The following is a 17,637-nucleotide window of genomic DNA, read 5'->3' on the forward strand; positions in this document are numbered from 1 at the left end:
TTTTGTTTGCATTTTTATTTTTAGTTACCATTATTTAGTTTAGACACAATTTTTAGCATGCCAGGCAAATTAAATTAACAGATTAGATTAGATCAGATCAGTGTAAATAATAATATTTCTATATTAATATCACATATCTTTTATATCACTGTAAAAGTTAATTAATAAATTATAGCTGAAATGCATCTAATTTAAAATGCATTTAGTTTGAAACTATTTTTATTTTTTTAGGACTGTTTGTGAAAATACAGTTTGAAAAATTAATGATTTAATTAATCAGTTAGGTTAGGTTATATGCAACTCACAACAATTTACATTGCTTACGTTGTCTACATGAAGAAGATTTCGCGCAAACATAACATAAACAATCCATGTATAATAGATGTAATCTTGAAATTCATGGCATAACACTCTGTGGTATGCTTGGGTTGTCGCACCAACATGTGTATTTAGGACGAAGCTACGATTCCGTATGTTCATACATTAACATTACTAATTAATCCTTCGAAACGCTTCTTGTCTATAGACGCGTTCGTCGACCTTTGACATCTTCCTTCATGTGTGTATTTGCTTCCGTTAGACATTCCGCATACTTGTTATTTTAAGCGCAACAAATTTTGTCAGAAACATCCTCTCCTTTCTCATTTGTTTTCAAAATATTGAATAATTTTGTCGGAGACAATACAGCGTTCGAACATACCGCATCCCGCTGTTGTATAAATATAGCTCCAAAATTAAAATGTATATTTAACCTGGCGCTCGTACGAATTATTGTTTATTTAATAATTTGATGGCTGTAGAATTTGTTGCTTAATAATTGTTGATTTATTTCATTAAAATTAATTTTGGCAATAAATTGTTTGGTAACGATAAATTGTCGCGCCAAAAGTTGAGATTTTAATTAAAATAAAAGGGTTCGATTTGTGAGGTCATGAGGTGTAATTTGTTATTTATAAGATATAAAATATAGATAACATAAAAAATGATATCATCGTCACGATATTCACTCGGTAACATCGTCCTGAAAGTAGATTCCTATTATATCAGCGGTTAATGAATTTCTCTCCCCTCTCTCTCTCTCTCTCTCTCTCTTCTCAATCTCTCAATAAAAACACTACATACATAAAAATATCACTTATTTTATATACATTTTTTTAATTTGTCATGTAGACATATTACAGTGATATTCAGATTAAACGAATTTATCCTGAATTGTAATTATACACCGATAGCGTAACAGAGCTGAACTATAATTACAAATGACTTATAATTATATAAAAATATATTAGAGATCTTTAAAAAGTCGAGATTATCCTTCGATTTACATAATCTCTATTTTGTCCCAATTAAATGTACTTACGTATGATTAAGAGATTAGATCCTATTTGCTACAATAAATAAAATTAATTTGGCGAAGGGTTTCACGGAACTATCGATCAGTCTATTTTCTTCTTGAAGACATCCTGACTGATTACCGCTCGCCAGCATAGTTTCTTGAGCCCATACATTATCAGGATTAAACTCAGTATATAAAATATCGCGACGTCTATGCTGTAATAATGGGACACGCTCATGTACCTGAAATATTATATTTAATTTACTTAACTTCCTCACTTTATCACTACATCGAGTACGTCATTTGATAAATGTATCTACTATCTAATAATATAATTTAAAAGTTTACGACGAATTTAAAAGTCTGTTCTCTCGCCAAATGTTTGCTGAGAAATAATAAATTTCTGTAGAATCTACAGTTAAAAAGAACTTCCAACAGTTCTAAGATATTCTGTTTTAATTACTAAATGTTTAATCACTAAATATTTAAGTAATTATTACTAAATGTTTTCAAATGCAATTGTCAATGAATCTTTCGAAACCTGCTAATTGAATTGTTTGTACAGTACTATACTCAAACGAATATTTTTATGCATGTTTATTACAAGGAATCCGTATATCTTGTAATAATAATTATTTGAAAAAGCGATATTACCTGATTGAGCTTTTCAAATGGTCGGCTCCGCCGTGCTTGGCAACGTGTTCTACCCACCACGTGGCCAATTCTCTGGGACCGATCGGAAGGTCACGTAGCAACTCGCTCCTCTTCTTAGCCGCCTCTCTGTACGAGTTATTGTGAAGTGCGGCGACTTTAATTATACCTTCGCGAAGCGCACTGATTGATATTCCAGCCAGATCCATCACCAAAGCGTAACCCAGTTTCTCTATGTCAAACAAGTACACGAAAATATAGCGATCTTGTCGTTAAACGATTAATCAATTATCGTAAGACAGTTCTCTTCGCTTTGCGTGCAAGTTATTCCATCTAAGATTACAGTCTCCATTTTCGAGAGACACTCAAATCGGAGAGTTTTCCCCATCGCTCACATTCACTCACTGTTTTAACGAACGATCAATCATTTCTACTCGGCTTTTCCATCATTCCTTTCGAAGAGCGAATGCTTCTCAAAAGCTTCGACCATTATTTCTCGGTAAGCCTAGTAGGCCTAAAGGCCAGCGAACGCGTTTTTAGATACGGGAGAAAGGATTTACCAGCTTGTGCCGCGTTTCCATCGTGATCGCAGAATACCGGTAGGACCAGGGTCGGCGCGCCGTGATAAGCCGCCTCGTGCAGAGACAACAGGCCGCCGTGGGAAACGAAGGCACGTAACTTAGGATGGCCGAGCAGCTCCTGCTGCGGCCACCAGGCAGCCGTCCTCACGTTCGCCGGCAAATCCTTGATCTTGCCACCGTCCCACTTCCACACGACGTTATACGGAAGCGTGGAGAATACCGCGACAAAGATCTGCAGCAGTGCCTCCGGCATTCCGGAAGCCCGTACCGACGATCCCATCGAAACAAACACGAAACCTGCAAGAGTTCGACGTTGCGGTACGTTATTGCACATTTACTTGAGTGGCGAGTCATCGGAAAATGGAAAACAACCGATGCAAAATTACCGTCAATCCGTTTGCTACGGTTCTTATACGAAAAACGCCAGAAGCATTGCTAGGCTTAAACAATAATATTTTACACCTACTTGATATCTTCGCGTTATAAGAAGAGTCGTTAGATCTGATAAAACTCATTATGGAACAAACACATACGTAACAAGACTCAAATTAAAAAAAAATACTTGTATGAGGGAAAGCTGTAAGGGAAAGAGAATACAATTATGTGGTACCATAAAAATTTCGAATATCGTCGTTTAAACAATTTTGCTATGCGATACGAAAGTTTTTGGCCTCTCAACTCGATTAGCGACTAGATGTAAATTAAGAATGACGTAAATCTCTCGCGAAAGAGAAATGCGAAATTATGAAATTACCGCGTCGCAAAAAGGATTCTAAGTCGGAACTTAATTGCATCGCCGGCCTGCAGTGAAGGCACGCCACGTTTACGACGTTCGACAAGTAGGGCACGGAATCGCCCACGCTGTAATGACTGTTCTGCAAAGTCAGGGGGACCTCCGCCGTCAGGCTGTGCAGATCGTCGGGTATATGATTGCCTGTCAAAAGCAAAATATGACACGGTCATTTGGGCTATATAATTATCTGATTATAAATAAAGATATACGATATTAGCATACAATTAGCAGCATCGACATAATTCGACGAATCAGCGGGACGCGAGGACCGTGGTTGATTTAATGCTCACCGAGGTATCTCTGGAGCGTCGGCTGAAGATAAATCGAAACCGTGAACCAGTGCATGATCTTTAAAGTGAAAAGGGCCGCTGTGTTCAGGACTCGCTGAAGGAAAGTCATGTCCTGCGTAATCGCTTTACCGAAATACGGAGTCACCGACCACGGTGATGGATTGCCCTGTCGCATAATGGATCCGCTGTACAGTGCCACCTGCAAGATAACATCGCGTCGTACTCATTACTCGTTAGCTGCAATGATGCAAAGCGAAAGCAAGTGGCTTTAATGATGCAAAGATATCGGTTTTTAGAAAAGGAAGAAATCGGCGGAGATCCGCTCCTTTTCAGCGTCGGTGAGGGACCTCGTTGCTCCATTATACAAGCTCGTTTTATCATTACGCGTCATTCACGTCACTGAACGAAATGAAAGAAGGAAAGGAAAGGAGAGAAAATCGATAGAAACTGGCCAACGGGTTTTGCTTAGCGCTTTTCTAAGATAGCTTTAGTATGAGAGACATGTGTAGGCTTCAAACGTGTGTTTGAAGATGAGATAACTTTACACTTTGTCGTATTAGTCATACACGAATGAACAACATGATGTTCCCGGTGAACCGTTTACTTCTCAATTACTCATACGCGGAAACATTGGGATACGACAAATAAGTATATTTTTTTGCACTTTGCGCTTGGAATAACCATGGTGGATATATATAATATTTATATATAATTTTCTTTTCCTTGTTATTATATTTTCGTAGAAGAGATTAATTGTAAGAAAGAAATTTTATGCCATTATTCTCTTGAGAATTGGTTCGTTTATAACAAGAATCCACTTAGAGATATTTAGAACTTTATATTCTAGAGATTTATATGAAACTTCTTTCAAGAAATATGCAGCTATTTAAATATTTAATTTACTAGTTATGCAAAAGTCAGTTTTTTATTTATATATTTAAAAAATCACGAAATCTGGCCATAACGGCAACCGACGCAGATAAAGTATAATATTGTTGCAATGTTATATCATATAATGTGATATGTATATTGTATCATATATTATGATAACTGAAACACACTTTAAGCAAACACTTTGATAAAACTGCGATAGAGCTGCGTGTGACTTTCTACCGCCGATGTGGTTTTTACACAGGTCGACCTAACACCTAACACAATATCGTTTATCCACTCGAGTAAAAGTTCGAGTTGATTGTTATCGCGGCGAGAGAACCGGGACGAGCTGTAACGGGAATTCGGAATATTGCGTAGGGTCCCATCGCGCTTCTCGACTACGGCCAAAAGCATATTACCGTGTTCAACATTATCGTCGGCACGTTCTCGGCGTGGAGGATTCCCAGCATGCATTCGGGATAAGCGCCGTCGAGGACCGCGACGTCCCATCGGGCGAGCGGATCACCGTCGGGTCTTCTCATGCTGGCTATCGACGGCGCGTCTTGCAGCAACGCCTCGCAGGACTCCCAGGCGTATCTCATGGCGTCCCACGGTGATACAGGAAGCTCGTTCCGGAACCTGGCGCCCACCAGGTCCCACTGAGCCGTGAAATTCTCGACATAAGCCTGTGCCGCAAGAACACGAGAGGTGAACACGTGCGTGCGACACAATATACATAAATCTATTGGCGCTCGCGCGATTGTTGGGTCTCAGCCCGGAAACTTTCGACTTCCGCGTCACGATATTATATCGCGAAACTTGTTTACCCTCCGAGCCCCGAACCTCCTCTTCAAAGATTAATTATTTACCGAGGAAAGAGAACTCGTAAATATCATCGTACGGTTTTGCAAGTCTTTCTTTTTAGCGTAAGCTTCTTTGAAGGACTAAACTCGAGCAGAAATGAAACAGGTAGACAGAAAAGGAGGCTTAAATCTTAAAAATAGAGATTTAAAAAGAGAAGATAATGAATGCAGATGGTACAAACAGGCGGTTCTCTGGTAAATTATTCAGTGTGCAATAAAATTAAATGTGGGTTAAGGACTAAATTGGACGCGGGAGAAAGAAATTACACGCGCGAGGTGCGGTAAAAGTACCGCGAAGCGGTTCAGAATTCCTTCGGAGCATGGGGAGACGGACGTGCGTGGTGGATCGTAAATCACCTCGAGGATCGACGGTACCAGTTCGTGAAGACCATTATTTGCCGCGGGACCGGGGAAAGCGCTCAGCAGCGTGACGTTGTGCCCTCGCGACCTCAGACTCGTACCAAGGGCGACGAAGGGTACCGTGTGGGACTTGGTGCCACCCATAGTGGCCATCAAGACGTTGTAACCCAGCAGGGGCTCGATCAGTAAGCTGAGCCCCAAAAGGAGGTGGTGAAGACCAAGTCGATACGCGACACGCGTCATCCTCGAAGTATCAGCTTGCCGTTTAACGATTTTCGATTAACGGAGATTCTCTTCCTCTTGCGCGCCGTGGCACTCTTACACGGCGGAGTCTCGAGATCGTCGATGATCCCTCAACGGAAAAGGACAATCGTCTCGCGACCCGGCATCGTTTCTCTTTCTCTTCCCTTCTCTTTTCTTCCTTTTCGTTTCTACCACGAACGATCCTCGTCACGTTTGAACGCGCGTCGCCTTCGTCACGAACTTCTTTCGTGCATCGGCGAAGCGAGAAACGGCCTGAAAAATCCACGACGAATTCGTATTCTCCTCGGAACTTTTCCGGTCGGGTAAACGGGATGATGCTCGGCGGGAGAACGGATCCCTTACGCTCCAGTTCGCGGCGGCGAACCGATGAATCGTCGCCGTTGCGATGATCCGTGCCGTTGATCACCCCGCGATCGTTTTGCGAGCGTGTCGCGTCTGGTCGCTGCTTGGCTGCGTCTTCACGATTGCGGCCCCTCGCATCCTTCGTCACGTATATCTCTCCGCGTTTCGGGAATCAACTCGCTTGAACCGCGGTATAGATCGGAACTGAAAAGTTCGGTAATTAAAGCGCACGTGGTCTTTCGGAGATGGATAAATAACGGAGGTCGAGCCTTATTCGAATAAAAGACTCATTGTCATTCTAATGTACACCGTCAAAAAGAAAAACACTTTTTTTAAGTTTGTAATTAATCGCGCACGTCTCTTTCAATTCTCACTCGCGGCAAGCAAATGGCTTCGAAGACGGCTCTCCTGTTTCTCGTTCACAGTCCGTTAATTTTACTCATCCAATTTATCGCTGGTATTCTTCGCAATAGCCTTCTCCAGCACAAAGTTCCCGTCAATGGATTCTTTTGATATTCGGGTGAAAGATTAGCCGTAGATAATCTTTTCTGATCTTCTTTTTCAGTCGAGGAAATATAAATTATCGATCATGTAACGAAGCGGCTTTGGTCAATTTCCATCTCTTTCTCGAGATACTTTATGTAAATGCCGTAAATGAACTTGTTTGCTGTACGCGAATCTGCGTAACAGAAGCAGACCTTCAATATCTTTCCAAGTATACTGAAAGCGTTTAACGAAGCGTTTTTAATGAAGGAGTTAAAGTTTGCAATAGAGAAGCTTCATAGAGCTTAACAATATTTAAACTTTTACTTACTCTTTTCAATATCTATCCGACAATAACGGTCGTCAAGTGCCATTAAATAAAACGAGAAAATTGTTGTTAACTTTATAAAGATAACGCTATCGGATTCGCTTCACTTTTTTTTACAAATAATGTATCACGTCGCTCTGAAAGGAGACAAAAAGGAATTTAAGCTTTACGTCTGATTGTTTTGTTCCGATTGTTTCATGTTCGACTTTGATATTTCCTTTCTAAAGTTTTGCCGAGTGCATCTCACTTAAAGTATCTTCACTCCGCGCAGAGCATCGTGAAGTATTACTCTGCGAAATTTCCATTTGTTTTCCTAGCGGTCCTTTATACCTCTCGCGCAGCCTTGCGAAGCGCCGTCGTAAGAGGGACGGTTCAACAAAGTACGCGGCCCGACGATTCCACTTGAACCTTTTTGCTCCTAATAACTCGACAGGAGCTTCTTACGTCGTGCCCTCTCGCAGTCTTCTTCTCTTCGGGGATCCGTTCCTTTCTCTCGAGAAACTTGCTCAAAGTGCTCCCTCCGATCCGATAATCACTCAAGAAGAGCAGCCCAGCAAAGAGAACAATGACACACAACTTTTCGCTCGGAGGACGCTCGACTTTTTAAACGTTGTTTTACCAAGTTCTCACGAAGTCGTGTGTCGAAATTCGAATGTCGGCAAGAGACCGCCCGTCATTTTGTTCAATTATATCTTTCCTTTTCTCCAGCCAGGTGAGGATGTCTTGATCTTTCCTTTCCTTCCTGACCTTCTTTGCCCCTTCACGCAATTTCTGGCGGGAATATCGTAGCCGTTAGTCTTGATCCTCAAACTATACAGGCGCGGACGACTTTCACTAATAACGCACGACTCGTATGCACGATCGCGCGTCGCGATAATCCGATTCTGGCAGTCAACAAATCGATGCCGCCTCTCGTGTTAGGTATTATTTGTCTTCAATCAAACTTTCGAGATTGAGATATTGCTTAGCGTTTCAAAGTGCTCATACACTCTGTGTAATATTTTATAAACGAATCTCGATACCCTCCAGATTGAGTTGTGTACAGTTAATTTGTTATCTCTTTATTAACCGTCGGTTTATCCAGAGAATATGTACATAGTTATACTTTAATTTTCTCTTAACGCAACAATTTAGAACACTTCTATCTGCAATAACTTATCATTGAATCCATTCGCGTCTCGCAAAAAACTTGCTCGATCGCACCACGCAATTTCTCTGTCAGGCTGTTCGAGTAATCTCTTTAATTAGTCAAATTATCGATTTTAATAATTACATATTTGCTGCAGGCATTAACGATACGAAAACTTTCATAATAAGGTATCGTGAGAAGAGCAAAACCTTGATATGCCGTCAATTGGCGAACAAGTTCAGTTAACAAGAACCGCACAGCCGCGATATCCGATGTGCCTGGCCGACTTTTCATCGGCCTCCTTCACTTTTTCCGTTCGTCGTTCCGATCCGTCGGCGGATTTTCGGCTCGGCCGTCCAGCGACTCCTCCGTTCCGTTGCGTACGTTTACCGCGACATGCGTCGCGATTTTCGCGATTCTCGCTCCTAACTCGTAACTCGGAAGCGCGGACCTTGAAAGCGGCGACGGGCACTACTCCTCGCTCGCGAAGCTCGCGTATCGCCGAGCGTGAAAGTTTGACTGTGCCAGCAGCAGCTTTAATAATCAGCTGAGCTCTAGAGAGAGAGTTTTGCCTCCCACCAAAGACGACGTTCCTCGACGTCGGTCGCGCGTCCGAGGATGTTTGGGCGCACCTGCCACTCGGAGAAGTAGACATCCAGTAAACATCTCGTTGACTGCGACATTTTATAATTGTGATGTGGCTTGCGAAACGCTTGTCAGCGAGATAACGAAATGGGGTTGTTGTATCCACAAAATTACTTTGTTAAGTAATGCCTAGTTGCGTTTCCAGAATGACGGCGAATCATGGACAATGCAAGCAACTTACCGTTAAAGATTATTTATCCGCAAATTCGACAGCCAAGGCTCAACAACATTATTTTGCTTAATGTAATGACATTATTTGTTTTATTTCAGAAGATCGTGAAATTCATAAACCTTTCCCACGTATATCGTATGTATATATCTATTAGAGAAAATTGTCTTTTTTTTTTGTTTATTTGGTGATCACAACTGACTCACCAGAGCGATGCGCCTCTCTCTTTCTCCATTCACCCGATTCGCATTGATCATACATCGCATTTAATTAGATGATTTGGTCATTTTTTTTATCTCGAATATCTCCATATAACGAGTTCGGTGTTTTATCATTTTTGCTTGCAAATATATCGAGAAGAATCAATTCATTTAATGACAGGATACGATAAAATCGATCTTGTTTGTATAATTTAGAATCGTTCGTGTTCTAATTAAACGTAATTTTATTATCGACGCTATAATATGAAAAATTTGTACAGTTTATAGATAATCTCATGACTATAATATTACTGATCTGACGTAATCTTCTAGTTGGAATTTTCCGATTTCAATACGTAACGTCTCTATATTACTTCCGTTGCTATTCGATATATTGCGGAATTATGATAATTTACTGTTATGCAACTCGTGATGCGCTCGCGATTCCGTCATTTCGAAATCCTTATATGCTCCACCTGCTATTCTCTCGGTCAATGATCGTCTTTGACCCGGAAACTGTAATATCGGGAGTGTAAGTGTGCGATATTGCGACAAGGATCTCGCAAACAGGAACAAAATAGCAAAACTTAAAGAATTAGGACAGATTTCGCTGGTACGGTTACACAATGTACCGTATACCCTGTAGGAATAAGTTTCACTCAAACGGTGATTTGTGTGCGATATCGATTTAATTCAAGCAACATCTAAGATTAATCGAACTTTATCGACATTGTCAATTAATCAATTTTGAACACGTCACTAGTAAAACTTGAATTTGTCCGCCCGACATGATTTTATATTATTACGTTATTAATAATTATTGATCTTATTAGAGTATATTTTCATTATTGTATTTTAATATATATTCTTATATTATTATTTTTTTTTTGATAATTGTTTATTTAAATAATAAAATGCTGTTCTATCGGTTTCCAATGTGCGTTGGTGCGTCCAGCGATTTTCCCTATTAAGCTACATATAAATCAGCGAATATCCTGTCATATCCCATCATTGATCAGATTTATCTTCTACTATCTCTTTGCACGCGTAACATAATTATTAGATCGCGCGCGCGGCGTGATGCATCATCGCGTGAATCCGTGCGATTAGAGCCACGTAATTGGACTCGCTTCGCGAATTAACCTGCCAGAGTTCTCGCAGCCTCCCCATACCAAGCCGGCTCTCACATCTCTCATGGCTCTCTCATTTTACCATTATATTTATTTGCGAAGTAACCGTGTTCCCTTCAAGGCTAATTTTCACGCGGACTGCGGAGGGCCGTACGGTCGTGTTTCACGGATCGTTAAATCGCCAAATTGCCGCAAAACTCGATTTTATGAGGTCGGGGCCAGGTCTTGCGCGCGCACACACACAGCGAACCGAAAACTAAACGTTCCTGCGCTCGTTGAACGAAAGGAAACGCTGTTTTTCTTTTTTTTCAACTTCGAGCCGACGCGCGGACGCGACGAGCGCGTCGAGATATTCGCTGATCTGGACCGTTACGATCCAGGAAGCCGCGCGATGTGATGCTGCCGCTATTTACTCTTTCTACGCTGTCCTTTCTAGGCAACCTCGTGCGAACGGTCTTTCACGTTGTGAATCGAAGCGAGATTTAAGTATGGAAAAAACAGAAAAAACAAGTTCGGTTTAGCAGGTTTATCGCAGACATTATCGATACAAGATCGTGGAAGAAAAAACAATAAGGCAAGGCTATAACGATTTATTTCGCAACATTTAGTAGGTTTAATTTGTATCCGTGGAAGAGAAATCCATCGATAAAAGCATTCTCGAAAGTCTCGACTATACCAGAAAAAATTAAATAACGTCGTATGTTAGTAATATGCAATTTACGTCATATGCACTGTTACGCGATGTGCGAGTTGTTACACTGGGAAAACCAGGATATTTATAGACAAATATAATATTAGCTTAATCTGTTGCAGCCGCATGGAAGGCGAGGTAGATGCGAAATATTTGTGTTGATTCACTATCTACATAATTTTATTCCATGTCTTCCCGAAACATTCGTTTTATTATTCGAACCTTTACAAATCGCTGCAAACACGAATCTTAAATTAAAAATAAAAAATCCAATTTTAGATGGTTCATTAATATTAATACGCGAGAAACACTATATTTTAGTCCTGATATCCTGGTTATTTTTTACATTACCTACAATCATCTCGTCAGTCAGATGATTCAGTCAGATTATTCTCTGATTATTCCTATTCTTCGTTATCTGCATTTTTATGCACACCGCGTCCATTATCGCTGCATAAAATTTGCATTATTACACTCGCCACATCCAGCGGCGCGTAAAATCGTAATGACATATTCGCTGGTTTACGTGGAGGATCAATATTCGATTACCCTCGAAATCTGTATTACGTATTACACATACGGTCGCCACTTTTTTTTTGTTACACTTTCGATGGAATTAATAAATTGGAAATGACATTAAAATTTCACGTTGAAATTTGTGCTCTGGCGAGTGCTCTGGCGAGTGAGAGTGTCCGATAGCGTCACGACTCTATGAAGTTTATGCATTATTCATGTTACGATATTCCCCATATGGCGAATATTACTCACATTTAATATTTTTTTATATTTTATTCCGCGCGGGATGTATTTTTTTTTTTTTTTTTTTTTAAGAGAACTATACGATGACTGGACAACACTAGGTCTTTGATTTTAGCTCTTTGACGGCAGAAGCTGTTTGACGCGTTTAATCGGCCGAAATTTAATTAACATTCCGTGGAATCGGCGGTTTCGCTGCAACAGACGGGGAACGCCTCTGATCGAGGCAACTTTCTAAAATATCGGAACCGCGCGGGAAGAGTATCGCCGGAATATCGTAACGAAAAAAAAAAAAAATTTACCGACATTGTTTGCGCCACTCACTGCACAATTTCCGCCATCAACTTTGTTATTTTCAATTTTTCGTGCGGAATCGAATTGCGCGACGGATTGAATTTAAATGGCCAGGGAAGAAAGTCTCTCTTCTTCCGGATGTTCACTCGGGCGTTTTATTGTCAACCGTGGCGGATCGCGATTTTTGTCTGTCGCTTCACCGCGGAAAAGCCGTCGACGCGCGGCTTGCGTAACGAACCGGACTTTCCCTCGTATTGATCGGCAATTTCCGAGTAGACAATTCATATTTGAGCGACACGTGGTACGCAGCTTCCGTTTATATTGCATATCAATTATTATTGGTAACTACGTGCTCGATATACCGCGGAACGCTGCGGAATTACCTCGATATACCGCGGCTGAAGATTGTCCATATTCTGGTACATTCACGAGATTACCAGCGACGTTATTATACTATCCTGCAATTGCTATAATATTTTAACGTTAGTAATGTCGTTCGATGTGATGTACATTATTCTGTACCAGTCATATATCTTTAGTATTATAGCCTCGCTACGCGAGATCATTTTGTGAAATTTATATTAATGATGCAATATGAAATATGCTTGTTATGAATATATAAATTGAACGTGAAGGAATTTTTCAAGAGCGTCAAAAATAGACTTTCTCCATTCTTTCCAAATCCCTGATTTATGTTACCTCGTAAAAAAGAGAAATAAAAGAGGGACGAAATACAAAATAAAATACAGAGAGAAACGAGGGAAATATTTTCCTTTCATCTCTTCTAACGTGAAAACATAGCTCAAATATCGTTTGTAAATAAAGTGGAAATTTCGTCGATATTCTAGCGTTATCTCTATGATTTCTCTGTAAAAACTTTCTCTTCTTATAAATGCAATTTTACGCGAGATTATAAAACATTTCGTGCTACGCAATATATATTTTATCGTCATCGATTATTCACACCGTCTATCAACGGGATTAATCGCTCCTTATCGAATCTTGGCGGAATTAGGCGCGGCGGCATCCCCATATTTCATTACAGCGCGCAGCGCCTTCGTTAACCGACGCCGCCTCCGAAAACACGTTCTTCTTTCCTCGTTTTATACATTCACGTTCGCTCTATCTGGGTGATATCCGGTTTCGGATATCGTTTTCTTGCGCGGAGCCCCGTCTCGAGTTTTCGGCGCTTACCGTAGAAAGTGACGCGCGCCGCGGGCGACTCGTGTCGTGAATTCTTCCACGTGCCCATTTGTTGTATGCTCTCTCGAACGCGACGCTAGACACAGGTTGGACAATAATCAACTATAGAAATAGAAAATAATGTTTTCCATACCTCGATCGTTAATCGAGATGTGATGAAATAAACCTGAAGACGTAACAAATCTTTTTGTAAGAGATAGGCTGCATTCCGATATTCACTGTCAATACTGAAAATCTATATTTTTCAATATTTTACGTCACGTATACTAGAGATTTTCAGTATTGATAGTTGCTAATAGAAAATATCGGATTGCAGCCTTAAGCTTCTAGTTCTAGTAATAAATGAATAAATCCAAAAAGTTGGAACTTACTAAATCGTCGTTTTTTTTCATTCAAAAAACGAAGTAGCTTATATAGTAACCTGTTTCTATAATTTATACATGCAATAATCGTTTAACCTATTGGCGGGTATATTCGAATCTAGAACATGTATATTAATAATCTGTTATATTTTTTCTCGTCTATATTTCTCGACGAATTAAATCATCGCGGAAATCTTTCATATTTATCACACTCAACGACAAAATGAAATGAACTAGGCCATGTTATTACCTGATATAGCAATTAGCGATTCATGAACTTTTATGTAATAAGGAGGTAAATCGGTACTTTCGACTTAATGAAGCCAAGCTTAATGAAGCGAAACTTTAATATATAGCATAACATTCGCGGAACTGGACTATTACTTTAAGAAAATAATTGCTTGGAGACTTTCGTCGAACTTATTTGTGTTGCTTGTTTCGGATTATCAATTCTTGCCGCGCTCCGCAAAAGTGTGTCGTGTGTAGCGGCGGCCTTCAACGTTCGCTTGCAGTTTTCGAGGAGATCAGATGAACAGAATTGTTGATCAGAGTTATATCGAACTTCAATCAATTTTAACGAGTTTTGTTCGGAAACGTTAATTATATTTTTCCTACAAGGATTAAATATATCCTGTTAAAAAAACGTGGTCAGAAATACCTTAGCGTTATAATGAGTTATCTGAGTATTTGGTAAATAAAATTTACCTGGCTACATCCGTTTCAAACGGAGATGCGTGTTTGACTTCGAGTTTACGAAGCCCTGCGAGACACGGGCCATATCTGTCGAAACGAAATTACCTCTCTCTCTTTCAAAGTGTTTTCGGCACGTTTGCATATTTTAACGAAATGTTCTTTGATTAACGCGATTATTTAACTTCGGCAACTCTTCCCTGGACCCACTGCGGATACGGCAGCTTTGTAGATTATCTGTACTCTGTTTGATGATTCTATAATGTTCGTCGAACCTGTGTACATGCTTAATTCTCGGCAATTCCGCCGACGCCAGTCGCGCGTAAATATCGACAAAAACGGATTACCTAAGATCCTCATTCGTACGATTATTACCGCGGGAACTCATATCATTATAAGCAGTGACACCGAACTTGAACGTCGTAAAGTTGTTGTTGTATAACTTATTCAAATCTGTTACGAGTTATGTGTTAATTGATTCAGTAAACATCGCGATTTTTAAGGAATGCGTTTTGTACTGTTTTTTCGTATGAAATTTTTACATTCTTTTCCGAATATTTTTTAGTCTTAAAATTATGTTTTTAAAATTTGACTGTAATATATGGTTAAGATCAGAATCGAAAGAAGTAAAAGTCGAAAAAGCAAAAGAATATTTTTTTCATGAAGAAGACTGTAATACTTCGTAAGTACGTAAGAAAACTTATTGAAACATTTAAACTCTCTGAACTACTTAATGCGTTTCTCTCAAAATCATATTTTGTAAATACGTATAAAAATATTTTCTAAGTTTACGATATTTTAAGAACGGATAGTTTGAGATCAGTTATAATCCTCTTTCGCCCTTTCGCTCAATTCCAATCCTTAAGACTCTGATGTTGTACTGTAGTTATAATTGCAAAATGCGACTTTTTTTTTTTAACACCGTCATTCTGTTATTTTCATCTTTTTTAAGTAGTCTTTTAATCGTCTTTTTTAATAGTTTATTTCGGTAGCCATACTCATAAAGAGCAAGAAGCACTTTGATTTTTCGCTTCAGATAACTGCGATACGCAACTGTAGGCACACACACACACCATTAAAAGAAGATTCCTTTTGCATCGCATTATTTACACATTAGATTATTATCAGCCTTACACTAATAAAAAGATTCTAAACTGGTGTTTGAATTTAATAAATAAAAGAAGTTTAGTTGTAAAGATTTTCCCGATTAAAAAGAAATGTATGAAGATTACTTATTTTTTAATGCTCTGGATGAGAAAACATTTCTCTTAATTTTTTGTTAACAAATTATTTTCCAAACTGTATTTTTCAAACAACATTCAGCGTATTTATACAGATTAGACTGGATTAAAATTAAAGATTGACGGATCTTTTTTTTTTGTTGGACATCTTGTATATACTGTATTGAATCTTCCATTTAATACCCGCGTGTCACGCATATCATGCAGGACCGTAAAAACGTGACCGTGACATAAACGCGACCATGCAGAAATAGTTATAAATAGACGGTCATGAAGTGGTCGATTATTGTATCTTACAATTAGTACAAGCGCGGCCTGAGTCATACCGATACTTTCTCAGTCTTGCACTTTTTCTTGGATGCTCGTGCAACTGCTCGCGTTAATCTACACTATGTTTCCTCATCGCCTGGGGCTAGGATAAGATCAGTCATGGTAGACCGCCGCGTTAATTTTTCCGGTTAGTGCACGCGAAGGGACCGCCAACAGCTTTAATTTTAATCTTAAGCTCTTAGGAAGCATGGGAGCATGATCGAATTATTCTTAATAAAAGAAAGTTGTGATATAATTATATCATCTGAGTCGAGAATTCCTGCAGAGTAAGTTCTTTCTCGCGATCGCGATAAACGATGGCTCTAATTGAAGGCACTACGAAGAGAAAACATAAATCCAGCTTGGATTGGATGGTCATAAAATTTGATTAACAAATGATGAAACTGATGAAAGTGACAAAAATGTTAAGAGATCCGTTGAAGCATAGAAAAAAATTAAATCAAATTGTAATTAAGTACTTAATTAAGCCATAAGTTAGATTATATTAAACGTTAAATGCTTTTATATTAAATAAAAATATCTAAAGTATACATCAATCTTATGAGATTAGTTGATTCCAAGATTAAAATGCATCACGATAAATGAATATTGGCAGAAACAACAAGACTACTACACGTTTTGCAAATGTAAACAGATATAATCTCATCTTACGTCGTTATAATTATTGATTATGGACAAAGGATAATTGTACCTCAATTACTGAAGCATCGCTGCCACTAAGCAAACGCTATATAATTATCTGTGTCTAATATTGTAGCTCGTGAGAAAGAAGGCTGTGTTATTCGAATCGCAGCTTCACACATTGAAAAGTGTATTCTATCATATTCTAGCATTTTTATATGACCACGCGAACACATCGATCCATACTGTTCATGCCTAGCTATTTTCACTTTCCTAATTATATGGTTGGACAATAGAAACTACGAGATTAAAAAAAAGGAAAACCATTGTCAGGGGACGCTAATTAAAGAGATTGGAGGAACAGCTTAAGGTGATCCTAAAGCCGTGATTCTAGCCGGTTTTTTTCGGTTTTTTTCTTAGCACTAATCTTTTAATTGGCTTTATAGAAATGCAAAATTCTTGTCTAGAATTAAAGTACGCATCAAAATCTAGGTCATGGTGGTCGAATTTATATGTGGTGGTCGTCACGTATAACAAAAAATAATTTTTTTTCGTTTTCGATATAAATTCGACCACCATGACCTAGATTTTGATGCGTACTTTAATTCTAGACAAGAATTTTGCATTTCTATAAAGCCAATTAAAAGATTAGTGCTAAGAAAAAAACTGAAAAAAACCGGCTAGGATCACGGCTTTAGGATCACCTTAATGATACACATTTTGTGAATTTTTCAGTAGGATGAGACATTTTTTTAAACGTAATTCTGACGCTTGGTTCAACAAAAAATAAGCGGACTTTTCCGGTCCGATAATAGAGACGTCATCGGCATGCGCGAAAGTTCCTCAATCTCCGCGCGAGAGACGCGGATCGCGGATCGCGGATCCCCGCCAAAAGCGGCTCGTCCAGAAAATGTTAATAAGAACTCGCGGGGAGCAGGGGGGATGCGAGTGTGTCGGTTGCCCCGCGGCAGCCGCACATTTTCCTTGCGATTTCACTTTCTCTGATGTGGCA

The 17,637-nt window shown here is 39.4% G+C and overlaps 1 protein-coding gene across 1 annotated transcript; it reads right to left on the reverse strand.

The window, feature by feature from the left end:
• Positions 1 to 215: 215 nt before the first annotated feature.
• On the reverse strand, positions 216 to 8,896 carry Ugt50b3 (UDP-glycosyltransferase family 50 member B3). Its single transcript, XM_071775893.1, has 7 exons — positions 5,745 to 8,896; positions 4,944 to 5,210; positions 3,652 to 3,850; positions 3,323 to 3,502; positions 2,548 to 2,865; positions 1,991 to 2,219; positions 216 to 1,578 (listed from the first exon to the last, which is right to left on the reverse strand). Exons 1-7 carry the CDS (start codon positions 5,988 to 5,990, stop codon positions 1,437 to 1,439), a joined length of 1,581 nt encoding a protein of 526 aa, XP_071631994.1. The 5' UTR covers positions 5,991 to 8,896; the 3' UTR covers positions 216 to 1,436.
• Between the last annotated feature and the right edge of the window lie 8,741 nt (positions 8,897 to 17,637).

The sequence above is a fragment of the Temnothorax longispinosus genome, chromosome 4 (genome assembly GCF_030848805.1).
Source record: "Temnothorax longispinosus isolate EJ_2023e chromosome 4, Tlon_JGU_v1, whole genome shotgun sequence".
Classification (NCBI taxonomy): domain Eukaryota; kingdom Metazoa; phylum Arthropoda; class Insecta; order Hymenoptera; family Formicidae; genus Temnothorax; species Temnothorax longispinosus.

Bases quoted from the DNA above. Each gene is read 5' to 3' on its own strand.
- Ugt50b3 (XM_071775893.1), bottom strand. From the start codon at position 5,990: ATGACGCGTGTCGCGTATCGACTTGGTCTTCACCACCTCCTTTTGGGG. The intron at 5,211-5,744 runs GTGATTTACGAT...CTTGCGGCACAG, and splicing joins TGGTACCGTCGATCCTCGAG to GCTTATGTCGAGAATTTCAC. The intron at 3,851-4,943 runs GTAATATGCTTT...GTTATCTTGCAG, and splicing joins CGACGATAATGTTGAACACG to GTGGCACTGTACAGCGGATC.